Source organism: Pelophylax lessonae (genome assembly GCF_965119305.1).
Source record: "Pelophylax lessonae genome assembly, chromosome: 5".
In the NCBI taxonomy this organism is placed as follows: domain Eukaryota; kingdom Metazoa; phylum Chordata; class Amphibia; order Anura; family Ranidae; genus Pelophylax; species Pelophylax lessonae.
The window spans coordinates 435,181,976-435,209,624 of record NC_138772.1 but is presented as its reverse complement, the minus strand read 5'-3'; the positions used below and the strand labels follow the sequence as shown (position 1 = coordinate 435,209,624).

The 27,649-nt window shown below is 44.6% G+C and overlaps 1 protein-coding gene across 1 annotated transcript in view; it reads left to right on the top strand.

Annotated features, from left to right (window-relative positions):
- Nucleotides 1–27,649, top strand: part of ASPH (aspartate beta-hydroxylase) — a 396,229-nt gene that overhangs the window by 63,406 nt on the left and 305,174 nt on the right. Inside the window, exons 2-3 of the mRNA XM_082258996.1 lie at nucleotides 3,954–4,100; nucleotides 24,021–24,089. Coding sequence (XP_082115122.1) covers nucleotides 3,954–4,100; nucleotides 24,021–24,089 — 216 coding nt within the window. The remainder of the gene's footprint in view (nucleotides 1–3,953; nucleotides 4,101–24,020; nucleotides 24,090–27,649) is intronic.

Here is a 27,649-nt window from a genome sequence, read left to right as displayed (position 1 = left end):
ATGATTCTACCTCATAAGCCCTACAAGAAAGGGTTAATGCAATAGTCAGGTTGTTACTGTGATGTCATGTAGTCAAATGACTACTTTCTCTGGAGCATGGCACAGGGGGTACTATGCTGTCGGTCAACTTCGGAGTGGAGTGGGAGATTCTGACGTCACTGGTGGGTTCTACTTCTAGCAGACTTTGAGCGGTGACAGCACTGCAAGTGGCATAATTGCAGCCAATGTGTTGTGGTGGCGCTGCCGCTACAGTACATTGAACTGACGATGCTGGCTTTTATTACCTAAACGCATCAATTAATGGCTGCAGTGTAAAAAATGTAAAAGGTGATGCATTTATTAGAGGGTAAGGATTGCTACGGATGCAGAAATAAAATTTGCCTTGCTGGAACATTCACTTTTTTTTTTTTTTTGCTGGTCAATGCCAGCGAGAAGGCAGTATTAGAATTGGTAAATCAATACTCCTTTTTGTTTCTGAATTTTAGTTTCTTTGGATAATTTTATCAGCTCAGGCATGTTGTGTTTTGTGTCCTTGACGTGTAGGAAAGGATACAATGCTGTTGGCTACAGTTGTTGGTGATGAAAAGACTGCATTGTTTTCAGGATACACATTGTCTTCATTCTTTTCAAGGAGAGCACAGTTGTGGGTTTTGTCTCTCTGGGAGCTGTCATCTTCGAACTGGGAGTAATATTGCCATCACAAGTTTTCTAATGGAGGAACAAGTTAGAAAATGCAGATGAGCTAATTAAATTGATAATAGCGTGTAGGGAACAAAACCTCTTGTATAAGTCAGCCCTTAATCTATCTGATATTGCTCTGCCAGTGGTCTCAAAACTACGGCCCCAGGGGCTGGATGTGGCCATTTGCCAAGTTTGCTCGTCTTTATCTAGCCCTTGGGGCACTATTTTACCAACTGACACCAATGATGTGGCACCATTCCCCCTACTGACACCATCAATGAGGCACTATTCTTCCATTAATACCAAAACTATTGTGGCTATACTTCTCCTTTGGGTCCCAGGAGTGCACTTGGTTCTTCACCCCTGTGACCCAGATTTAGCCCACTGTCAGCTGATGTCACAGAGCCCTTCCAGGCTCTGCTGGGATCCCAACAATGTTGGGATCTGACCAGATGTTTGACTGCCAGCTGGCTCAGGCAAGAGCCTGAGCCAGTCACTTCGGACCCTCAAGTCGGGCACTCCAGTGAATTCTGGAGGGGCAGAGTACAGAGCGATGACTGGCAGGCACTGCTCTGTCCTCAGAGCGGACACAAGAACTTAATGGTCAGTGGTCTTTATTCGCTCAATTCTTGGTGTAGAGTTGGGGGGAGAGTATGTAATGTGTTTGTTTTTTGTTTTTATGGGTTTTTTTTTTTGTTTTGTTTTGTTTTTTGTGATCCTGCACTCTTAGGCTCCATGTACACGGGACGTTGTTAAAAGTCCCTTTTGAATGCTGGAATTTTTAGGACGTTTGAAACGTCCGTTCGGTCGCGTTTGTACCCGCGTTTAGCGGGCGTTTAGCAGCGTTTGCGGGCGTTTGCGTTTAGAAGCGTTCCTAGAGGTCAAAACAATTATTCCCCTTTAAAATGGAAAAACGCGAACGCTAAACGCGGGTCATCGCGTTCGGACGCGTTTGTGCGTTTGAAACGCCGGGAAACACACGTTCGAATGCAAATAATTGCGTTCTAAAAACAGTCCCTGAACGCAACTGCCTGCAAATGACTGTAAACGACCTGGTGTACATGGACAGATAAGATAACATGTAGGTGGGTTCAGGGGCTTCTGAAAAAAACGCCCAACTGCTCCTAAACGGCCATTTCCAGCGTCCCGTGTACATGGAGCCTTAACGGCAAAAAAATTGGTTTAAATTCCTTCTTTTTGTTTGTTTTTTTTGTTTTGTGTCATTACAGGTAAGACCATAATAAAGATTTGAGGTCTTTAACTTTTTGTTATGCTGGTCATTTTTGCTATTTTAGATTCTCCTGGTATTACTGTTGGCCTTGCACCCTCTCAAGGCATTAAAGGTGAAGGATGTTTTCAGGGTTTTATTTGTCTGTGTCCCCATTCGGAGATGCTCCGTCTCTATACTGGTGACTATTGTCATAAAGTGAAATCCAGAATGTTGTGCTATGTGAGGGGAAATCTGTTCTAGTGACATCTGTTCCAGGTGATCGAAACTGCAAAAAAAGTAAATCGGTTTTAGAGTGAATTGTTTGCAATTGATCTTCCTAGTCAATCAATATTCCTCCCTTGAGATTTTCTAGGTTTATGGGTGTCTGCTCAGTGCATACATTTTTTAGAAGAGGTTTTTGGAAATCGGATCATCTGACCTTCTACTCCTGTCTATATGACTAGTCTGAGTAACGCTAATTATCTATCTTATACATCCGTGTGTTTAAGCTTTAGCCTTCCCCCTCACTCAAATTTTAAAATCAAGTTCCTCATTTCATTTTACCTTTTTACTGGTTGCAATGGACGGTACCCCTTGTATTGCTTTTTCCAGTCTCTCATGAATTAGTCCTGATCAGCAGACAAGTGGAGTTCCAGTTTTCCGGTTTATTAAAAGTCAGTAGCTACAAAAATAGTAGCTGCTGACATTTTAATAAACCCACTCACCTGTCCCACGATCCAGCGATGCGGCCGGCCAAAGCCTTGCTTCTCTCCCTCTCCTCTTACAGGCATCACTAGTGTGGGCACCTGGCTGCGACAGCTTGCGACTTCACAGCATGGTGCGCACTGTGCATGCTTGAGTCGCGCTGTGTGTCCTGAATGGCCGGGCAATCTTCTGGGATCTGACGTGGGGGAGAGGAGAACTTCCACTTGAGCCGCCTAAGGGGAAGTGGGTACCTGTCAGAACTAAGTACCCTCCCTGCGGGAAAAAAAAAAAAAAATGACATGCCTTGTGGCATGTCAAGGGGTCAGTAGTCCTTAAAGTGGAAGTTCCACTTTTGGATGGAACTCCGCTTTTAAATTTTGTCATTCAGTTCTGTTTGTATGTTTTGCTTTAAGCCTCGGTTTACACAATGGACTACACCTCATGCCTGTTCAATTTGCATGCAATTCAGTGCGGTGCGCATGGATTTCAGAAGGAATGGGCTCAAATGGCACTGCATTGCACCAAAGTCGTGCATTCATCAATTTTGGAACCACACTACAACCGGAGCACATGGTCATTTTGTACCATGCGATCCAGTGCAGGCAAATGCACGGTGGTTGGCGACTGGTGGTTGTACTGTCGTTATCTTTGCACTGACACCTGCTGCAGACTGCAAGAGCCGTACAATCTGAATGCAGTGTGGGAAACTGTCACGAACATGGGTTTCCCACACTGCATTCTAGTGTAAACATAGGCTTAGTGCCACTTTTACTGTTTAAATTCTTTTTTTTTTTTTTCTTTAATATAATGGAGAACACAATTGCAGTGGTCGGAGTTCATGAACCAGGGAAGTAAACTGTGAACTCCATTGAGGAATTGTTACTAGAGGTCTCTAGAAATATAGGCCTGAGAATGATTTTGCCAAACAGTATAATAACATTTTATTTATATAGATAGATGGATAAATAATTTTTTTTTTTTTTACATGGACCGACCCAAGGATAATTCTAAAACAAATTCACCCTATTAATATATCCAAGGCTGCCAAGCAACTTTACACATATAATGGGTACCTCTGCCTTTTCCCTTACATTACCTGTGATCTGAGAGCTGTCTCCATAGGTCCAGGACAGTGTTAATATTGCTCTATTTACATTAGGCTTGCCTACAGCTTGCACTCTGTGCAGCCAAGGGTTGAGAACAAGATTGGTTTCTTCTCCACATACATTGGAGATCACTGTTACTTTCTAATTAATGGTAATGTTAGATATTTTAGGTTCTCTTTTTAACACCAGAAATGGTTTATTTAATGCCTAAATTGATTGTATTAAAACTCCCCTTCTTTCATTCTTTTTAGATGCAAAGTCCAGTGCCAACAATGGGAAGAAAGGAGGCCTCTCCGGTAGCTCGTTCTTTACCTGGTTCATGGTGATCGCGCTCTTGGGAGTATGGACATCAGTAGCTGTAGTGTGGTTCGAGCTGGTGGACTACGAAGATGTTCTAGGTAAGAGGAGCTGCATAACTGGTCTTTTACACCTTTTTATATCATATTTACATAACTATTGAGTATAGAAAAACAGAAATGCTGTGCCTTTTGCGCTTCATCTGGATTCTGTCTCAGAAGCAGTCACCATTGAAAGCGGTGGACAGTGTGCTGACTCAAGAGTCACTAGCTCTTCTGTGAATGTTTATTTAAACTGATGCCTTTTCTGATGAGGGATGCTGAACTATTCTAAAAGCACGGGAAATTCTACATGTGAGAAGTGATCTTGAATTTAAGTGATTTGGCTAGTCTGCCAGCTGGGATTTGTCTAACCTAATAATGTGTACTTAACGTAAAAGTTTACCAAAAGTGACAAATCTGATCTGTCTCTTCTTTATGGACTTTGTCCTACATCTTTTTCCTCCTGTTTGTAAGAGACATTTCTTCAGAGGCTAAAGGCCTGTACACACGATGAGACTATTTTCCGGAAACAAACTTATTCAGAGTGATCGCCCAATTATTCTATACATTAGTACACCGCTTTCGTGAGCAGATGACGACCGTTGATGCAAATATATCCGAAGGAACAAGCATTAAGTTTTCTTTTTTTTTTTTTTTTTCTTGAATGATTTCAGAACAAATGATTTTATTGTAATTTTGTATACTATTTGTTCCAAAAAATTGTTTGATCAAGACCGCACATGTTCGGAAACAAAAGAATAAATATCTTACGAGAATTTTTGCACAAAGGACTCACTATATTGCACATTTATTGGAACTTTTATTTGGAAATGTTTGCACTAAGGATTCACTTTATATTTATATTGGACATTTTTTTTGAATTTTGGACTTTATATTTAATAATGCTTTATGGAATATGATCTATTAATTTATTACTCTATACATTATATTTGCTATATATTAATTTTATGAAGTTTAATATATTTGCTTTTATTATAACCTTTTAAAGTAAGCGCTATATGTAGCCTTTTAGACTACTTACCTGCACACAAATTTTTACTATAGCAGCTGCTACCAATATACACAATTTTAATATATTTATTCACTTAAGTATAATCACAAACATATATTATTTATTCACTTATTTATAAACACGTGGCGCGGGGTATATACACCAGTATATTCCTTACATTTCTGTTCATTTGTTGACAATAGGAGCCACCCCACTAACTGAATAAAACTGACCTAGCTCAGGGCCTCTAGAGCCCATGATAAATGACACGATGCTCCTTGCACTACTTAAAGTGGAGTTCCGGCCTATTTTGCAACTTAAGTGATTCCTGGAGTGCTCGCTATGCTGATCAACAATTGGGCATTTTCAATTTTTTTTTCGGGGGGTTTTTGATTGTACTTCCTCCTTCTCCCCCCTCTATGGCCACGGCCACTGACATCACTTCGCCTTTGCATTGCATCCTGGGAGCTGTTTGTCATCACTCCCTGGAGGCTGGTATCAGGAAGAACTCCCAGAACACTCCTTGGAATCAGGTAGAAGGACACAGCAGATTACACTGCGGATTCAGATGCCCATGTCTAAGATGGCTGCGCCCAGACAGCGTTTTTAGAAGTAAGATTTTGACTAAAATCCAATACTGTACACCTTGTAAGTATGAGAATAGCGGTTCTGTAAAGGGCGATGGATTAGTATTATAGGGGTATTTTCAGTTAAAGGTATTTGAGGCCCGAACTCCGCTTTAATGTTAAGCAGCTTTTTGTCCAGCAGTCTTATTGCTTATTTTTTTTTTTGTTACTATAAGGATCTAAAGACCACCTTAAAGGATATCTTTACCATTTATTAAAAATAATAAATGCACATTTGTTTGTAGGTAAATGTGCATATTATTATTTATTATTATTATTATTATTATTATTATTATTTATATATTTTTCTTTTTTATAGGGAGCCTGCAGAGCATTGCACCTGCAACCAGCAAATTATGGGTGCAATGCAGGGCTCCTGCAGACTGTCAAGATAGATGTCTGTCTGTACTTCGTACAGGCAGGCAGTTACCAGAGATCAGGATGAATCCATGAACTATGAAGGGCTGATGGTAGTTGTTCGTTCATTCACTCACTGAAAACTGTGAATGAATGAGGGGGCCGTGTGGGTGGAGCCCTGCACAGCCGCATTCTTGTTAAAAAGTATAGCACCACCGCCTACTGTCGCAGAGCAGGAGAGACCGACAGAATTGGTGGCAGGAGCTGGAACATGTATCACCCTAAATACGGGTAAAACATGTAACCTGTTCCAAAAGGTGAACCTATTCTTTTAAAGCCCAAAAAACCTCCTGCAAGTTAAGGTCTTCGTAATGTGCTAGTATGCATCGCATACTAGCATATTATGAAAGACTTGCCTTAAAATGAAGCCCTCCAATGGCACGCTGTCACTGCTAACAGGGCTTCCATCTACTCCTGGTCTTTCTTCAAGGTTTGCGGGCTCCGGCCATTTGAATGGCCAGGCAGTGATGATGTCACTCCTGTGCATGTGCGCAGGCGTCGCGGCACATCACTCTGTGGACGGCACACTTGAGTATGCTGTCCTTTTTAGAGTGCAGTGCGAATGCATCGGTGATGTCACCGGCTTCAAAACCTGCTAATATCTCCTGAGCGGTTCTCGTTTAGGAGATTTTCATTTCACCTACAGGTGCCAACATCAATGTGAGCATGTATCGTTTATTAAAAGCATAAAAGCACACTTGGCCCCCTTTCACACGGGCTTTCTGATCAGGTCCGCCTGTCAGTTTTTTTTTTCAGGTGGACCTGATCAGATGCTCCATGCACCCCTATGGAGCCGTGGATGTCAGCGGGGACATGTCCGCTGACACCGGCTGCTCTCCGATCTGGTTAGTGAAATCCAGACGGATGGAAACCCTATTTTCCATCCGTCTGGAGGATCAGATCAGATGAAAACGGACAGGAGGTCCGTTATCATCTGATCTCACATAGAGGAGAGCAGGGATCTGACAGGTCTGTCTGCAAAGTGAGCGGAGATGGACCTGTCTTCCTCCTGCTCAACGGGGATCGGCGGACCTCCTCCCATCCTTAAATCTCTCAGTGAGCTGGGCTTCCCCCCCTTCCCTTTCCCCCCTGTCTGGACCTGGAGTCTGGTGGTGGTCCCAGGGCAGAGAATGCAGCGAAGACCCCTGGGGTCTCCCCCTCCCCCCATCCCCTCTCTGCAAGGGTCCTCGGGTAGTGTGTGTCCTGCCCTAGGTACAGGCCCTACTGTTAGCAGTACTGGTTTAGTGCAGGGGGTCCCAGTGCAGAGACCGGTGCAGGGTGCGCAGCAGAATCTCTCCTAACGTGTGTCCTACCTTCGGGGGGGGTCCCCCCTTGCAGAGGCCCGATGTCACAGGGTCCATTTTCCCTTAGTCTGGGAGACGCTGGAGGAGACTAAAGCCTCGTGGGGATGCCAAAGCTCCTCCTCTTCCTCCCCATATTCCTTTTCCTCTGCCCAGGACATATGAACAGGGATGGTGTCCATGATGATGCTGGGTTTGAATTCTCGTCACTCCTCTGGCCGGTATGGTGAGTCCTTAGGGGTCCCTGTTATCTCTCTCTCTCTCTCTCTCTCTCTCTCTGCTAATAGGTGCTTGAGGGGATCCTTTAGTGGTGCCAAAAGACTATTTTTGTACTGCAAGGTCTTCCTTTCCTTATGGAGCCATAGGGTCACATCTCCCACACTAACCCCCTTATGGAGGTGGCAGGTCCCTCAGAACCCCAGCTTCCCATGGTTGCCCTGACGGCGGTCGTGCAGTCCTTAGTTTCCTGGCTGGAAGTGGCGTGTGGGCAAAGGCCAAGGAGGAAGCGTCCCCCGCCCCCCCCCCCGCCTTCCCCTGCTCAATCTGTCTCATCTGATTCTGAGCCTGATGCCGTCATAGACAGCAGCCCGTAGACGCAATTCTCACTGCAGTGCGTAAGATTTTAAAAATGAAGGCTGGGGCTGATGTAGCCAAGGACGTGGCTGTGTCGTTTGGTACGCAAACGTCACCTCGCACTCCGAAGGTGTTTTCCTCTGTGCCTTATTTTGACAGGTTTTCCTGTAAGGAATGGAAACAACCAAAATTACCGTTGTGGTTCCCCAAACGTTTTTCTGTACGTTACCCTTGAAGGCTGTGGCACGCAGCATGTTTACTATGGCTGGTTCGGCATTGCGGCCAGTCTTTGCCTCAGCCCTGGTGTCTCAGACCCTAAGTGAATGGGCCAGGCTTTTGTGCCAGGGCCTGCCTAGGTCTCCTTTGCTTATGTTGATTTAGCGGACCAGTTGGTCCATGGGCTTCAGTTTATTTGTGTTGCAGCTTTGGATACAGCTCCTGTGCTGTCCAAACTTTGTTTCAGCAGTGGTGATTAGGCGCGTGCTGTGGCTTAAGCATTGGTCCACAGACCAGGCCTCCAAGAAAGCTCTCCTTGATCTGCCCTTTCTAGGTGATCCCCTGTTTGGGGGGGGGGGGGGAAGAGTACCTTCTTCCCACAGTCAAGAAAAGGGAAGGAGCCTTGCAGATGGGGGGCCCCCCTCCTCAGCCCAAAGAAAATGCTTTTGTGCTTCTGGGATAGAGAATAAGGGAAATGGGTCTTTCAAATCTTCACCGGGAGGTTCCAAGCAACCTTGGTCTGGTTAGCCTAGAGCTAGCTTCTCCGGACCCACAGACAAGACCCCTTCAGCATGAAATTCTGTCCTTACCACCCATTATTAGGGTGGGGGGACATCTTCACTTGTTAACGGCCCCGTGGGCCTCTTTTGTGAGCGTCAAGGAGGTCTACAAAATGTTTCTTTGGGAGTACCCAGAAAGAGGGACAAAGTTTGTTCTTAAGGTTTTTTTGGGTCCTGAGTCTCCTTGTGTGGATTTAATTCCTGCAAAGGTTCAGGTGATGTCTGAACTGCCTAAGGTCCCCCCTATCCTTGTCCAGGGAATTGAATTACCTAGGTCTGATTCCAATTCTGACCAGGGTGGACAAACTTCAGGAACCACAGGCCATGATTCTCCGGAGTCAGATAGCGCTCTCCCGAATAGCATACAGGTTCTGACTCTGGTGGTATCCACCTTCAAGACAGTTCTGTTTGCACAGGCCTACATGCAGCTCCTTTAGCAGATTCGGCTCTACAGGAGGATACCGAAGTTCGTGGAAAGATTACGGGTTCCTCTGGCAGACGGCTGATCTAACATCCTGCTTTAGTCGCTGGTTTTATTGACTTGGCTATTGAAAACCAGGTACTGAGGGATAGAGGTTTGTCTGGATCAGTAATCCCTACTATGGTGAAGGGGAAGAAGTAGTCTTCTAGCAAGATAAAACATTGTATGTGGAAAGGGTACATTTCTTGGTGTGAGTCGATTGGCGCTCACCCTCGATCCTTTTTGTGGCCCACATCTTAACCTTTCTTCAGTTGATTAGAAGTGTTGAATTAGAATGAGGACATTGTGTTGCTTTCCTTGTCCCAAGCCGGCTCATCCCAAGGAATTTACTTTGCATACCTTGGATGTGGTTTGTGTGATTCTGGTATATCTGGCAGCTACAGAGTCCTTTCGGAGGTCAGACTCACTTTTTGTGGTTACAGACTGACCAAGAAAATGGCTGACCGCTTCTTCGGCTACCAATTCCAGATGGATCAGACAGACGGTGACTCAGGCCTATTCCATTAAAGGTTCCACCTTTCCCTGTCATGGCGCATTCTACTCGGGACGCTGAGTGCTTCTTGGGCCTTCCATCATCAGACATCAATATCGCAAGTTTTGCAGGGCGACCACAATTCACAAAATTCTATAAGGTAGATACTTTGGCATCTGCGGATGCTTCTTTTGGCCACAGTTTTGCAGGCTACGGTTTAAAGAAAAACAGCCCTCGAGGGTACCGCCCCTCTTAAACTTTTATTTTTCCTTTTGGCACTGCTTTTGGACATCCCAGTAGTTATGATTTATGGAGCGCTGTGCTCATCGATGAACGAAGGAGAAAATGGGATTTTTGTACTTACTGTAAAATCCATTTCTCTGAGTTCATCGATGGACACAGAATCCACCCCTCTATGGAGTTCTGATACTTATAATACTGCTTGCTACTAAAACTGATTACCTAGCATAGAGAGGGGGGGTTATATACCAAGCTGAGGACAGCCCATGTGCGTAGCTAGGTGTTTTTTGTTCTGCCTGGTCCTGGAGGATAGTTATGATTTATGGAGAGATGTGTCCGTTGAACTCGGAGATATGGATTTTACAGGGGCGGCACAGTGGTGTAGTGGTTAGCACTTTCACCTAGCAGCAAGAGGGTCACTGGTTCAAATCCCAACCACGACACTACCTGCCTGGAGTTTGCATGTTCTCCCTGTGCCTGCGTGGGTTTACTTCGGGTACTCCGGTTTCCTCCCACACTCCAGACATGCTGGTAGGTTAATTTGGATCCTGTATAATAAATTGGCCCTACTATGTAAGTATGAATGTCGGGGACCTTAGATTGTAAGCTCCTTGAGGGCAGGGACTGATGTGAATGTGCAATGTATATGTAAAGCGCTGCGTAAATTTACAGCGCTATATAAGTACCTGAAATAAAGTACAAAAATCCCATTATCTATCTAATCTATCTCTTGATGTCTGCATGACCGCTACTTGTGGCGGCTGGCCGCACTGCTCTTCACCATCTTCAGTTATGCAGCCCTCTGTTTACCTACGTGTAACCGTGCTTTTAATTAAATGATACATGCTCACATTGATTTTACCCAGACTCCCAGACTTGATGAGCTATCAGTTCTACAGCTCAGTGGAGTGATTTTGCAGTTGCATTTCTGTGGGAGGTCAGTCTTGTGTTTCCTGTCTAGAGAGTCATCTCTTGCAATGCTTTCCTGCAAGAGCCCTAAAACCATTACGGTAAGATCAGTTTGCTCTGTTTTAATTTTGGATGGGCAAAATTTGGTATTTTAGTATTGAAAAGCACTATGGTGGGTTGACACCCTACCCTGTCTGATTCTTAAAGCCCAACGCTGCCTTTTTTTTTTTTTTTCTTTTATATAGCGTTGGGAAGACCTAAAATTTCATTAAGGTTTCATTAAGGTTTTAATTTTTATCAGTGACCTATTGTGGAGATTTTACCTTCACTTCGTTATGGGGTGAAACCGGCAAATGTGTTTTTTGTTTTTGTTTCGAAGTCCCCTTTTTTGAAGAGATTTATCATCGCTTCTTGTACTGATTGGTTGTGAGTGGCAATTCAAGCATTCAATAAACCCGGACAAGACTCAGAACATTAGAATATTATTAAAGTTCGATATTTTAGACCCATGGTGTCACACTGTAATTCGCTAATTAACTCAAAACGCCTGTAAAGGTTTCCTGAGCCTTTACGTGGTCTCTTGGTCTGGTTCAGTAGGTTAAACAATCATGGGAAGACTGTTGACTTGACAGTTGTCCAGAAGAGTCATTGATGCCCTCCAAGTAGGGTAAGTCACAAAAGGATATTGCTAGCTGGCTGTTCAGAGTGCTGTATCCAAGCATAAAATGGAAGTGGAGTGGAAGGAAAAAGTGTGGAAGAAAAAGGTGCACAAGCAACAGGGATAGCGCAGCCTCGAGAGGATTGTAAACAAAGACCATTCAAGAGTTTGGGAGAGATTCACAAGGGGTGGACTACGGCTTGTGTCAGTTCTTCTTCTTCAAGAGCCACCACACAGACGTTTCCAGGACATTGGCTACAACTTTTTGCATTGCTTGTGTCAAGCCACTCCTGAACCAGAGACCATGTCAGAAGTGTGTTACCTGGGCTAAGAAGAAAAAAGGACTGGACTATTGCTCAGTGGTCCAAAGTCCTCTTTTCGGATGAAAGTAAATTTTTTGCATTTAATTTGTAAATTAAGGTCCCAGAGTCTGGAGGAAGAGTGGAGAGACACAGAACCCAAGTTGAATGAAGTCCAGTGTAAAGTTTCCACAATCGGTGATGATTTGAGGAGCCATGTCATCTGCTGGTGTTGGTCCACTGTGTTTTAAGTTCAAAGTAAGCGCAGCCCTCTATCAGGAAATTCTAGAGCACTTCATGCTTCCCTCTGCTGACCAGCTTTATGGAGATGCTGATTTCATTTTCCAGCAGGACTTGGCACCTGCCCACACTGCCAAAACTACCAATACCTGTCTTAATGATCATGGTATCGCTGTGCTTCATTGGCCAGCAAACTTGCCTGACCTAAACCCCATAGAGAATTTATGGGGTATTGTCAAGAGGAAGATGAGACACCAGACCCAACAATGCAGACGAGCTGAAGGATGCTATCAATGCAACCTGGGCTTCCATAACTTCTCGGCAGTGCCACAGGCTTGATCGCCTTCATGCCGCATTGATGCAGTAATTCATGCAAAAGGAGCCTCAACCAAGTATTGAGTGCATACTATGCTGTATATGGACCTTCTTTTCAGTAAGAACATTTTTGTATTTAACATCCTTTTTTATTTATTTCTTTATTATTTGTCTTCTGTAATATTCTAATTTTCTGTTTATACGGAATTTTGGGTTTTTCACTAGCTGTAAGCCATAATCCCTCAAAATTAAAAGAAATACTTGAAATACATCACTTTGTGTAATGAATCTATAGAATATGAATTTCACTTTTTGAATTGTATTACTGAAATTACCTTTTTGATATTCTAATTTTTTGAGATGCACCTGTATTTGTTCTGGTACTGGAATCTCTGGGTGATGTAAGAACGTAATATGTGATGCAACATGTCAGCCACCATAAAAACCAGCAGCCCATTTGCTTTCATTGTACTTAACAATTTTTGTAAGTAATGTGAATTTGCAGTGTGGGTAGAAATGACCATTTTTGAAATGTTTTTCTGTATTTTCTATCATGCATGCAGCCAAGGCAAAGGATTTCCAATATAACTTGTCAGAGGTTCTTCAAGGTAGGATTCCATAGTAAAATCTTCCACTTTTCCATCTTATGGTGTTTTTACGTTCATTTACTGGGAACATGCCTGTACTTGTACCCTCCCCAAACAAGTCCTTTCTCATAATTTATCTAACAAACGTGGAATTTGAGGATTTTCTAAAACTTTATCACATTTTTTTTTCTGTGTGTTTTGTTTGTTTTTATTTTTTTTACTATATCTTTTAGCATATTTGGGAATAGTTTTTGTGGCGTTTTTCTATTAATACTGGTTTTAGTTTAATATCCTGCTGTGACCCAGTAATTTATGGCAAACTAAACATATGACAATAGGTGCATTGAGTAATTTTCTCTTTTGAAATGAATAGTAACTCCTTAATGGTTGCTACCAGGTGCTGCTTAAAAATATATCTATGTTTGCAATGTTGAGAACATTTCCAAAGGTATTTGTGCCAAAGCTTAACGCCTAAAGCATTAGGGCCCTTTTATACCACTCTGGCTCATTGTGGAGCATTTAACCTGTGAGTGTTAACATACGATGCCTAATGGTAGTCCAGTCAAAGAAGTCGGGTGAAAAATTGTCGGCAGTCAGAAGCAACCGCTGGTCATGTATTCTGACAGCCACTGGCTAAGGCTGTCGGACTATAAAGCCACAGCTGAAGATTCAGCTGTTACTCAAATATGTCACTGTTATGTGATCATTTTTTCCAGGATTTTATTCTCCAAATATGTGCACACATTTTTTGGGGACCACATTTAGTGTTCTCTTTACTGACGGGTTGCCTATGAATTCCTCGGTGTTTGAGTTGCCCATAGAAAGGTGTCAAACTACAGTTTCATTTTCTAATGAAATTGAACACTCAAAATATTTCCCAAATGCAAATAATGTTTTGTATACCGGTTGGTAATCCCTTTCTAGCATCTTCAGTATACAAATACATATTGTGTTTCTATTGTCATGATAGCTACAAATATCCAGAATCACTGGATATCTTATTTCATTGGTCCTGCCACCTGTAATTTTAGGCTCCATTCACACCAATGTGTTTTTTTTCATGGTATTTTGCAGAAATGCAGGACATTTATTTTTTTTATTTTTTTATTTTTTTCAACATTTTTGTGCGTCTACATTCTTGAAAAGGGTCAGGGACTGAAACGCAAAACTGTGTTTTCTCTTACGTCCTCCGACAGTCGCCGCCTCTTCATATTCGTCACTATGGGGTTATTGACCTTTGCTCCGTAGGAGTAGCTAGGCAACAGAATATGTTAATATCAAAGCTTTTAGCATATCCCACCCCTAGGGGGTGGTCCCCTCAGTCAATACCCTCCTGCTTCCTGCATTCCTACCTCAGTTTCAATTGTCTAGCTTAGGAGTTAGCAGGCTTATCCTGTGCTGGGGTTTTCAGTCTCGGCCTTTTTATTCTCTTTTTGATTTTATTTCGAATGTTTTTTCTCTTTCTTTACTTAGCTGTTATTTTTCAGCACTAGTTTAGTTTCTTCGGATGAAGATGATCGTGCGGAGCTGGGTCTCGGGCTGGCCTCCCTGGTTATCCGGGGTTCAGGGCCAGTGGCTTCCCAGCCTGCCATCGAGCATTCAGCGCAGGTTTCCCTGGCATGTATGAACGACCCATCCCTGTTCGCTGCAGGGATGCTGCGGTGAGGTGGCTACCTCACCGGACGCCTTTTGCGGTTTCGCACCGCAGTTCCACTGCGTCCTGGCTGCGACTCTCCCTGTCCTTAGTGCAGCGGTTTGATCGCTTGTGCGGGCTCCCCACGCCATGCGGATGGTAAGTGTATTCTATGTGGGGACCTGTCTGTTTTGGGTGTCAGTCTGGGACTGTGGGACCCTGCATGTCTGTGAATAATGTTGAGCTCCCTGTCAGAATAGCTGCCTTCTGTGGGCTGCAGGGGGGGGGGCTCTCCTACTCTGCTCTGTGTGACAGGCTGTGTTATCTGTGAGACATGCTGTATGCTGTGAGACATGCTTGTGTGACATGTTGGGGCATACTGTGTGGCGACCGCTGCTGCGGTCCGCCATTTTTTTGCAGCAAGCTTGTGGTGGCCGGTCCTGTGTGGTAAGCGCGGCGTTTTGGCGCCATACGCCGCCATTTTGGCGGCGATCGCTCAGGCCACATGTCAGCGCTGTTCTCTATCTCCCTATGCAGTCCTCAGCCAGCGGCCATGTTTGTGTAGCCTTACATAGGCTTTATAGGGGCGGTCAGTCATTGCATCACTTCCTTTTGCTCTGGGACCGCGATCGGTGCAGCAGCCTGTGTGATCTCTCCAGGTTTTACCTTTCCACATTCCTGTATTCCTTGCCTAGTATTCTTATCCCTGTGGGGGTCAGTGTGTTCAGTGGGTACGGTGGGCTACGCTCGCCGCGATCTTAAAGGGGCAGTACTCCTTTTTTTCTTAATACTACTGGGGCATGGATTCTCAGGAAAGCAGGTTTCCTCCCACCTTGGTGGGGGGCCATGGGGCTGCTGCTTCCCCCGAGGGGGCTGATTTGGCTGCTATTGTGGCAAACCTAGCTGCTCAGGTGCAGATGCTAGTGGCTGATCGATCCACAAAACGGCCCAGAGTGTCAATTTCCTCTGATTCAGAGGGCGATGGGGCTGCTATGGCTGGGGTGCCTTTCTCGGGGTCCCATGCATCTCTAGACCTTGTGGGGTCTAAGGGGGAGGCTGAGGTAGAAGTGGTTGATAATTCCCCCCCTGGCTCATCTGAAGAGCTTGCACTCATGGATGAGTTGGTTGCTTCTATCAAGCAAACACTGCATTTGCAGGATGAGCAATGTCCTCCTGCTTTGCTGTCCTCTTATGGGACGCAGAGGAAACGCAAAACATCGCAGGTTTTTCCTTGCTCTGCGGAGTTTCAGCACGCTGTTGATGAACAATGGCGCAATTTAAAGAAGCCTTTTGCTGTGCCGAGTAGGTTCAAGCTGCGTTATCCCTTTACAACCGCTACTGATGAGCGTTGGTGTGTGCCACCTCCGGTGGATCACGCGGTGGCGGTTTTGAATAAGTCTACTGCGATTCCGGCGGAGGATACCCCTGTGTTCTGGGACCCCACGGACAGGAGATTAGAGTCTCTTGCCCGTCATACTTATACGGTTACTGGTTCAATGCTGAAACCTATTTTTGCTTCCCTTATGGCAGCCCAGGCTGTCGCGGATTGGACGCAGGTGCTTAGGCGCATCCTGGTGGCTGACTCTGCCCCGCCGACAACATTGGCTATGGTGGATCAAATTCATCAGGGTGTCATGTTTTTGTGTGATGCGGACTTAGATTTGGTCCCTTTGACTGCGCGCGTCCAAAGTGTGGCGGTGTTGACACGCCGTCTGATATGGCTAAAATGTTGGTCTGTTGACCAGGCTTCTCGCAAGACTTTAGCTAATTTACCCTATGCGGGATCCCGCCTTTTTGGCAAATCTTTGGATACTCTGATAAAGGGAATTTCCGGGGGTAAGAGCACTCTTGCCCCAGACTCACAAGTCTAAGGTTGTTCGTGGTAAGAAGAATGCCTCTTTTAGACCCTCTCAGGGGTCCTTTCGTGCCTTTCGGTCGTACTATAAGGGCAAGCCCTTCAAAGGCCAAGGCTCCCAGGAAAAGCCGTGGACAGGTAAGCAGAAGTCCGGCCAGTCCGGGTCCACTGCCCATAACAATGCAGCCTGAAGGGGCGCCCTCACCCAGTTCTGGGGTGGGGGGACGTTTGCTCGGTTTTCTTCAACCCTGGCTGGCCCGCGTTCGGGACAGGTGGGTTCAGGAAATCGTTCGATCTGGGTACAAGATCGAGTTTCTCTCTCGGCCGGCAGGCAGATTTTTTCCCTCGAATCTTCAGCTGTCTCCGGAGCGCTTGCGGGATCTGCACCTGGCGGTGCGGGACTTGCGGGCTCAGGGAGTGGTGGTTCCGGTACCTCATCGGGACAGGTTCCGGGGGTTCTATTCCAATCTGTTCACTGTGCCCAGAAAGGAGGGCAAGGTACGTCCAATTCTGGACTTGAAAGCTCTGAACCGCTTTGTGCGGGTTCGCAAGTTCCGCATGGAATCCCTGCGTTCGGTGGTGGCTGCCCTGGTTCCGGGGGAATTCATGGCGTCCATCGATCTGAAGGATGCGTATCTTCACATCCCCATTTTCGAGGGTCACCAGAGGTACCTTCGATTCGCCATTGCGGAGGAGCATTACCAATTCGTGGCGTTGCCCTTTGGTCTCGCTTCGGCTCCGCGGGTGTTCACCAAGGTGCTTGCGCCGGTTCTGGCCTTGTTAAGAGCTCAGGGCATTTCTGTCCTGGGGTATCTGGACGACATTCTGGTTCGATCTGCGACCAGTCAGGGTCTGGTGAATGACCTGTCCGTCACGATGCAGACTCTACAGGAGTTTGGTTGGACGATAAATTTTCCAAAGTTGACGCTGTGTCCGTCGGTTCGTCTTCCCTACCTGGGAATGATCCTGGACTCTGTTCAGGCGAAGGTCTTCCTGCCGGTAGACAAGCTCAGGACGCTTCAGGAAGAAGTCGGGTCCCTCAGGGACGTTCAGTGCTCGTCCCTCCGGGCGTGCATGAGGTGTCTGGGATTGATGGTCTCGGCTTTCGAGGCGATTTCCTTCGCCCAGTTTCACACGCGGGGTCTCCAAGCGGAGATTCTGACCAGGTGGGATGGACGTCTGCAATCTCTGGATCTCCAGATTTCATTGAGCCATCGCACCAGAAGGGATCTTCTGTGGTGGCTACAGTCCCTGGTGGTGTCGGGGGGCAAGTCCTTTCGCCCTTTCTCGTGGACAGTGATCACCACTGATGCCAGCCTGTCGGGCTGGGGTGGTGTTCTGGGCATTCTGTCCGCCCAGGGAACTTGGTCGGTGGAGGAATCCTCCCTTCCGATCAACATTCTGGAATTGCGAGCGATAAATCTCTGCCTTCGGCGTTGGACGGACAGACTGCAGGGCCGTCCGGTTCGGGTGCAGACAGACAATGCCACAGCGGTGGCCTACATCAACCACCAAGGGGGCACCAGGAGTGCCCGAGCGGCTCGGGAAGTGGCCGACATTCTGTCTTGGGCCGAGACGCACGTCCCGGCGATAACGGCGGTTCACATTCCGGGGGTGGAGAACTGGCAGGCGGATTATCGGAGTCGCCAGACCCTGGACCAGGGAGAGTGTTCCCTTCACCCGGATGTCTTCCAGATGTTGTGCGCGGAGTGGGGCTCTCCAGATGTGGACCCGTTCGCGTCTCGTCTAAACAACAAGGTGGAAAGGTTCGTGGCAAGGACACGCGATCCTCGGGCAGACGCGTTAGTGGCGCCCAGGCATCAGTATCGTCTGATGTATGCCTTTCCACCGATTCAGCTGCTATCCAGGTTCCTTCGCAGGTTGGCCTCGGAACCGCATACGGTGATTCTGGTGACGCCAGACTGGCCTCGCCCGTCTTGGTACGCGGATTTTGTGAATCTGGCGGTCGACGCTCCGTGGCGTCTGCCTCTTCGAGAAGATCTCCTGTCTCAAGGGCCGATATTCCATCCTGCTTTACAGTCGCTGGCTTTGATGGCCTGGCTGTTGAAAGCGAGGTCCTGAAGGATAGGGGTCTCTCCCCTGAGGTCATTCACACTTTGATCAAGGCTAGAAAGACCTCTTCGGGGAAGGTTTACTACCGTACTTGGAAGGCGTATTTTGCCTGGTGTGGGTCCAGGGGGTATTCCCCTCGCTCATACTCGGTATCGAGAGTGTTGGCTTTCCTTCAAACGGGCGTGGACCAGCGTTTGGCGTTGGCCACGATTAAGGGTCAGATTTCTGCGCTAGCCGTTCTCTTTCAACGCCCTGTGGCGTCTAATTCTTTGGTTAGCGCCTTTGTTCAAGGGGTGCGACATCTGGTCCCTCCTAGGAGGGAGCCTTTGCCTCCATGGGACTTGAACCTTGTTCTGTCCGTGTTGCAACATGCTCCTTTTGAAAAGATCAGGGAGATCTCGTTGTCTGTTGTCCAAGAAGGTCGCCTTTTTGGTGGCTATCACTTCGGCTCGCAGAGTGTCGGAGCTGGCTGCTTTGTCCTGCAGGTCTTCGTATTTGGTGGTTCACTTGGATAAGGTGATCTTGCGACCTAACACGTCTTTTCTTCCGAAAATGATTTCGGAATTTCATCTCAATGAGGACATTGTATTGCCTTCGCTTTGCGCAAAGCCTAAACATCCGAAGGAGGTGGCTTTGCATTCCTTGGATGTTGTTCGGGCGATCAGGGTTTACCTGTCATCGACTGAATCCTTTCGCAAGACGGATTCTCTATTTGTCCTTCCAGAGGGACCTCAGAAGGGCATGGCGGCGTCTGCTTCTACCATCGCCAAATGGATCAGACAGACCATTGAACAGGCTTATGCTTTGAAGGGAAAAGTTCCCCCCATGCCTGTGAAGGCGCACTCTACCAGATCTCGGAGTACGTCTTGGGCCTGTCATCATCGGGCTTCTGTGGCCCAGGTGTGTAAGGCGGCGACTTGTTCGTCCGTTCACACCTTCTCAAAATTCTACAGAGTGGATGTTCAGGCATCGGCAGATGCTTCCTTTGGCCGCAAGGTTCTTAGTGCGGCAGTGCCTTAGGGTCCCTTGTTTTGGGTCTTTGGCTGTTGGGATGTTTTTATCCCTAGGTATTTGTTTTCCTGGGTTGTTGCTCCAGTTGAGCAAGTTTTTTCATGTTGCCCAGTTGGTTTCCTTCCTTTGGTAAGGTTCCCTTTTTTCTGATGTGGGTACTGCGTTGCCTTAGGCGCGGCTGCGTTTTTCTCCCACCCCTCATGTCTACACTGCTTTGGGACGTCCCCATAGTGATGAATATGAAGAGGCGGCGACTGTCGGAGGACGTAAGAGAAAACGGAATTTTTGTAAAATCTTACCATTAAAATTCCTTTCTCTGAGTCCTCCGACAGTCGCCGCCCCCGCCCCTCTTTTGGGGTTTGTTTATGTACTCTACTGCTATGCTACTGAAACTGAGGTAGGAAAGCAGGAGGGTATTGACTGAGGGGACCACCCCCTAGGGGTGGGATATGCTAAATCTTTGATATTAACATATTCTGTTGCCTAGCTACTCCTACACTGCAAAGGTCAATAACCCCATAGTGACGAATATGAAGAGGCGGCGACTGTCGGAGGACTCAGAGAAAGGAATTTTACAGGTAAGATTTTACAAAGTCCGTTTTTTTTTTTTTTTTTTTTTTTTTGGGGTTCAATAGCCTTCAGTGGAGAAGCTGCAGAAAAGCATGTAGTTTTGCCGCGGTTTGCATTTTTAAATTTACCCAATCACAAACTTTCCACAAAAAAAAGCATAAATGCAAAATTGTGGTTAAAAACAGTGGAAAGCGCAGCAAAAAGCACTACAAAAACACTCAAAAGCAACATGCATAGGTGTGAATCGAGCCTAACAGTGGTGAAAATATCTATTTAATTCCCTGCAGATTTTGTAGGTTTGCCCAATTACAAAGAAATGAATGGTCTATAATTTTTCTCATTGGTGTATTTTAAATGATAGAGACAGAATTTCAAACCAAAATCCAGAAAAAACACATGATGCAAGACAAAGGGGCTGTCAAAGGAATTTCAGGGACAAGATTGTAGTCCTGCCCAAGGCAGGAATGGGCTAGAAGACCATCAGCAAGAAACGGTGAGGTGACAACTGTTGGAAGGATTATTTGCAAATGGAAGAAATGCAAAATAACAATCAATCGCTCTCGGTCTGGAACTCCATGACAGATTTCGCCTCATGGGGTAAGTATGATCATGAGAAAAGCAAGGGATCAGCCCAGAACTACACAGGAGGAGCATATGAATGATCTCAAGGCAGTTGGGACCCCAGTCGCCAAACAAACCATTGGTAACACAATACGCCGACATGGATTGAAATCTTGCAGCGCCCGCAAGGTCCCCCTCAAGAAGGCACATGTACAGGCCCATCTGAAGTTTGCCAGTGAACATGTAAATGAATCCGAGAAGGATTGGAAGAAAGGTGCTGTGGTCAGAGGAAACCAAAATTGAGGTATTTGGAGGAAGAAAAATGCTGACAATGACCCTAAGATTACCATCCCTGCAGTCAAGCATAGAGGTGGAAACATTATGGTTTGGGCTGTTTTTTTGCTAAAGGTACAGGCTGACTTTGCTGCTTTGGGAGGCCAATGGATGGGGCCATGTATTGTAAAATCTTGGATAAGAACCTTCTTCCCTCATCCAGAACACTGATTGGTCGTTGATGGGTCTTCCAGCATGACCATGACCCAAAACATACTGCCAAAGCCACCACGGAGTTGAAAATTTGAGTTGCCAAAAGACAGCCAAGAAACCTTTAAGGATTTAGAGAAGATCTGTTAAAAATTGGACCAAAATCCCTCCTGAGATGTGTGGAAACCTGGTAACCAACTACAAGAAACCTCTTACCTCTGTGCTTGCCAACAAGGGTTTCTCCACCAAGTACTAAGTTGTGTTTTTTCTTGGGGATCAAACAGTTATTTTACTCACTGAACTGCAACTCAATTTTTATAGCCTTTGTATCCTGTGTTTTTTTTTCAGGATTTTTCGTTGGTATTCTGATTCTATCCCATAAAATAACACCAATTATAAAAATTACAGACCCTACATCTCTTTGTAAGTGGGCAAATGTATAAAAAGGGGATGCAAGGGATCAAATTATTTTCCCCGCTGTAGGTTTCAATTAGATTTACCATCTGAATATTGGCTGTATATTTCTTGGGTGCATCTTTTTTATGATGGTGAATACCATCTACTACTGCTAGCCTTGCAGTGCCATTAGATATTGCTATTATCTCTCATAAAAGTAAAGTGTAAAGCCCTGTACATGGCCAAATAGACCAAAATCAGCTGGTACAGTAGATACTGGCTGACCTTTGATGTGTGTGTATAGGTCCTTGTTTGACACAAGCGGATCTCACGACCAACTTCTGTCAAACAAGGATCCTGGAAAACTAGCAGCCAATGGGCATCCAATCAGCACTCTCAACCAGTTGGCTGTGAGCACTGACTGATGTGTTCGGGCGTGGGGTGGTCCCTCTGTCGGAACACAATAGCCCTTTGGGAGATTGCTGAATTACCATTGAATAGTTAGTCCAGAGACCTTCTCGCAAGCTGCTTAGTTTTTTATTTTTCGTTCAGCCCAGCAGGCTGAAAACAAAAACGTACCTTGTGTGCCCATTTTTAGGCGGAGGCTTTTGCTTTTACATTTTTAAAACTGCTATATAATGGTGTTTTTAATTTCAGTAGATGTAGACCTGTTGACTCATTCTCTGGCTTCTCGTATTTCTCATTCTTTTCAGCAGTGATTTTCTAATCCTTTCCTAAAAAAATGCTTGCATTTTTTACCATCTAAAATTCAACTTTAAAGGGGCGAAAAAATGACTTATTTCATAGATCTCTGCAGTATATGAACATTTCCTCAGGTATTGTATCTATTAAAAATGCTACAAATAGAAAAGGTGTTTTGACCCTGTATCCTGATCCAGAAATCCAGTAAAATTCTAAGTTCATGTTTAAGACCATGCTGTCTTTGCTGCATTGAAATCTCAAGCAGTGTTGTCATCGCTACCCAGTTCTGTCTTGCCAGACGATGGAATGCCTCCATCTCTATAACGTAAGGGTGAGGTGGTCTTTGGCCCGGCATGGGATAATTCTCAGGCAGGGCTGAAAACGCTGCTTGGGATTTCACTGCAACAAAGTTGCCAGTTTGAGCAGAAAGTAGGAGTTCAATGGATTTCTTGAAGGCTCAGCAGGTATTTTCCTGAACTTGCAGTGTTGTTAAAGTGGAACTTTGCCCATAACGACTTGCTTCTTGCTGGTGGCTGCCCTTTTGCTAAAGCCCAGAGCCCCCAAACAGCAGTAAATCATAAAGTGGAACTAAACCCATTGATCAAAAAGTTATATTCCTGGAATGCTTGGGTTGCTAACTGTCACATTTTCTTGTGTCATCATCCAAACTGTCAAACCATCAAATGGCGGCTGTTATAACTGATCACATGTGCAGCCCCATGGCAGTTGCAGTTTAAACAGAAGCAGCATCCTTGGCTGTAAAGGATAGGAGGGTTTAAAGCGGAGTTCCGGCCACAAAATCGACATAATCGATTTTGTGGCCATCCGCTTGCTTTTCTTCACCTGAAAAGGAAATGGATAGTTAGGATTTTTTTTTTTTTTACTTACCTTGTTATTGTAGAAAGAAATACTCACCTTTCTTCCACTTCCTCCCTCGGGGGCTGCGGCCCGTGCCGTCACTTCCGGTTTGCAATGATTCCTGGGAGCTGAACGTCATCGCTCCCAGGAATCAATGCGACGGCACCGGCCCCGCTCGTCACTCCTGTGGAGGAATGCGGTGCCGCACCGGAAGTGACGAGAGGGGCCGGTGCAGGCGCATTCTGGGAGAAGAAGACACGGAAGAGAATGCAGAAGAGGATTGCGCTGGCTTCAGCTGCCCACAACAGAGATGGCAACGATGGAGAAGAAATTTTAAAAGTGAGTATTTCTTCTTGCAGGTAAATGCGAACCGGGACAGATCAGAGGCTAGCCATTGTGGAATGTACTAGCCCTAACTGTCCCGGGGGTATGTTCATTGAAATTTTGTTTTTGTGGCCGGAACTCCGCTTTAACTCCACTTCAAGACTGTCAGCAGATCGGCCTCTACAAACTCAGCAGTGCCTAAATATGCCCAAATGGGAAAGCAGTATTACTGAATTTTAAACAGTAAAGGCACTTATTTTAAATGTTTCACATAGTTATACCTGCAAAATGGGTCAACCTGAAGTGATCTAGCAAGACTTCATTTTCTGACTAAAGTTCCACTTCAAAGAAGCAAAAAATGTAAATGTGCATGAATTGCAGAGATGAACTAAATATGCATGTTTTTTTTTTATTTTTTTTTTAATTTATCCCCAGACATGCACTGTAACATTAGTTTGCAGAAGAAAAAAACTGTATGTAGATTGTGAATTATCTGTTGGGTATTGGAAGCTGTATACGGAGCATAACAAGGCTTGTGCAATGTTGTGAGTCACAAAGATCAGTTGCTATAATATGCTAGTAAATGTTGTATTGATTTTGTTCACTAGGCAAACTTGAAGCCTATGATACTGACGGGGATGGAGATTTTGACATTGAAGATGCCAAGGTTTTACTGGGCAAGTACATTTTTATTATCTTTTTTTTTTTTTTTTTTAAATGTTCTTTACTTTTGTGCAGATTGATTTGCAAAGACATAATCCTGCAAATACTGTCTAGATCAACAAGTACAGTATGTTTGCTCATGTCATTAATCTAAATATATTTTTTAAAGCCATTTGTATAAAAGGTCTTCCCAACCATGAGTGAAACTACTAGTTTTACTGCAGTGTATGTTTTTTTTGCAAAATTAATTTGCCCCAGAATGCATGTTAATCCATGTTTTTAAATTGCATGTTGTTGGCATACACTTTAAGTGTCTTATTCATCAAAGTAGCCTTTTCTTGTTCCCATTTATGATCTGTTCTAAAAGTTAGTGTCTTGCGTGTGCATATGTGTAAATGTATATTATTAAAAAAAAAAAAATATATATATATATATATATATATATATATATATATATATATATATATATATATATATATATATATATATATATATAAATTATATATTATATATATATATATATATATATATATATATATATATATATAACGATTCTCGTAAATGTGCATGTTAAGCTCCCTTTTTTTTTTTATTTGAATGTGGACATTCATGTATGCATGATCATGTCATCATTTGAATCGGTAACTTCATCACCTGTTGGGTTCTGTGGTCAACGAAAAACAAAAAGCTATGACAAGTATAGTATTGTTTGGAGCAGTCGTTGGGGAATCTGTCTCCTTATTCCAGCAAATGCATAGAATTAACATGTACAACCCAGCCAGAGAAACTTGTCAGGACAGAAATATTAGGAATGCCATTTTTTTTCAATTGCTTAGTTTTCAATTACTGGTGTGTTAAGTGTGTTATTGATTCAAAACAAGCATGTGCTTATTGGGTATCCTGGCACTTGATATGCACATGCTTTTACTAGGTTAGTAATTGACCAAGTAATGCAGGAAAGGATCACAATGACGGCCCAGTATACAGTATCAGAAACGCGTCTGCGGTGTCAACTCTCATGTGTCCTGGTTCTTTTTAAGACCCCGAAAGGAAATCCAAATTAATTTTACAAAACCGTTTTATATGTGCGTAATAAGCAATAAAAGTATTCTCACTCTGATCAAAGTCCTCCTTCAGTTGACCCAGTGTTTCCCAAAGTAAGAAGAAGCTGGTCTAGCTTCATTGGGCTTTAACCACTTTACCACCGGAGGATTTTGCTGTCTTCCGTCCAGGCCACTTTTTGCGATTCGGCGAGAAAGATCCAGGAGTCAAAACTAGGGGATGAGGAGGGGCTCCCAACTGCCAAAATCACTGCCCATATAGCTTTAACCACTTAAGCCCCGGAAGATTTTACCCCCTTCCTGACCAGGGGGTATTTTGCGATTCGGCACTGCGTGACTTTAACTGACAATTGCGCGGTCGTGCGACGCCGTACCCAAACTAAATTTACGTCCTTTTTTTCCCACAAACAGACCTTTCTTTTGGTGGAATTTGATCACCTGTGCGATTTTTACTTTTTGCGCTATAAACAAAAAAAGAGCGTTTATTTTGAAAAAATAACATTTTTAAAATTTTTTTTATATGAAATTCCCCCCCCCAAAAATGTAAAAACCAATTTTTTTAAAAAATTTTGGCCAATTTGTTTTCTGCTACCTATGTTTGGTAAAAAAAAATCACAATAAGCGTATTTTGATTGGTTTGCGCAAAAGTTATTGCGTTTACTAACAAAGGGAAAGATTTCTGTCATTTTTGGTGTTTTTTTTTTAACGCGTAATGGCGGCGATCTGCGATTTTTTTTTTTTTTTTTTTTGCGGGACTGCGACATTGCGGCGGACAGATCGGACCCTTGACTGACATTTTTGACACTTTTGGGGGTACCAGTGACATTACTGCAGTAATCAGTGCTATATATATATGCAATGTTACTGTAAAAATGACACTGGCAGGGAAGGGGTTAATTTTATTGGAGAGGGAGGGGTTAATGTATGCCTGGTGCTTACTGACGTGTGGGGGGGGGGGGGGACTGAGTGAGTCATGGACAGATCGGATGTCCAGCTATGCTGAACAGTCCGATCTGTCACTCCCTGTCACTATGGAGATCCGCCCGCTTGTGTTTACACAGGCGGGCGGATTTCCACACTAGATCCCCTACGATCGGGGGAAGAGCGGCGGCGATCGCCGCTGCTCCTCCCCTGGCCCGACTCCCGCTGTGACTGAAAACAGCGGGAGCGAGCCTCTGGCGGCGCGCAAGCGCCGCCCAGAAGGGGGAGTGTCTGACGACGTAGTACTACGTCGTCAGACGATAACGAGCCACTCTGCCGCAGTAATATTACTGTTGGCGGTGGTAAAGTGGTTAAGCGTACACAGTGTTAAAGTGTTTGTTAAGATAAAAATAATCAAAACCTTGCACTGACTCTTTATATTATTTATATGTGATCTTCCAGGTCTGTGTTGTATATGTAGGTGCCAATGCTCTAATTTACCTGGTTGATCTTGCCATGTGATGCTTCTCCTATGAGTAAACTATTCATGTTGGCATGGCAGCCAATCCATTCTACCATGGTCCGTTTACGTCTTGTGTCACCCCTCCCCTTAAGATACAGGCATGCTGTGAAAGGGCACAGCGTAAACTGTATGTTCTGTAGTTAGTGGAGAGCCGACCCCTGCTCTCGGATGGGGAGAGGAGAAAATGATGTCTGCTACCAGGTCTGAGTGTGTTCTATTGCAATAGAAACTCAGCCACTGGGCGTCAGCCGTCAACATACCTTCTGGTTTTGACGTAAATGCCCTGACACTGGTCATGCCCACTAACCAGTCCGTGCATTCCTGTGGGACTGAACTTTATCATGTGACCTGCAGATATGAGGCTGCACAGTTCAGTAAATTGAAATGAAAAAAAAAAACAGACCACAGTCCATTCAAGCTTGATCCGACTTGTTGACAGATGGTGTTAGTACTAGCAAGAGTTACAACTACTCTAAAATCCGATAACTGTGACCAAACTGCAGTTTCAGCAATATGTCAGAAGTTGAGGGAGCAATGCCCTAATACAGTACATGATGCAGGCATAACACCAGCACTTGCCCATATAATAATGCCTTCAAATTAAAACCCGTTCAAAGTACTGAATAATCACGTGATTTTTTTGCAGACCAAAATGTGATAGAGATACATTTAAATGTTTCTTCAGAGAAATAATAGTTCATTGTATACTTTTATGTTGTGGTGTGTGTGGGGTTTTTTTTTTTTCTTATATCCCTATTTTATTGAATAGTGCTGGTGTTGCAATATAATTGTTTTCACCAGTTTAAATGTATAATTTAGTTAGGAGTATAAAGAGTTATTTTGTTCATGTGATTGATTTAATTATATATTATAGCATTGCCGTGTTAATCTCCGACATGTATGTAAAGTTACTTTTCACTGAGGTGACGCAGCCTCTACTAGTGCACAATAACACTTCCTATGAACCACATTTTCTATTTGACCACTGATCAGGGGACCTGTTTATTATATTTTTATTATTATGTAAACCCTTTTGCATATGCACACTTTTGGTAAGTTAAATGCATCA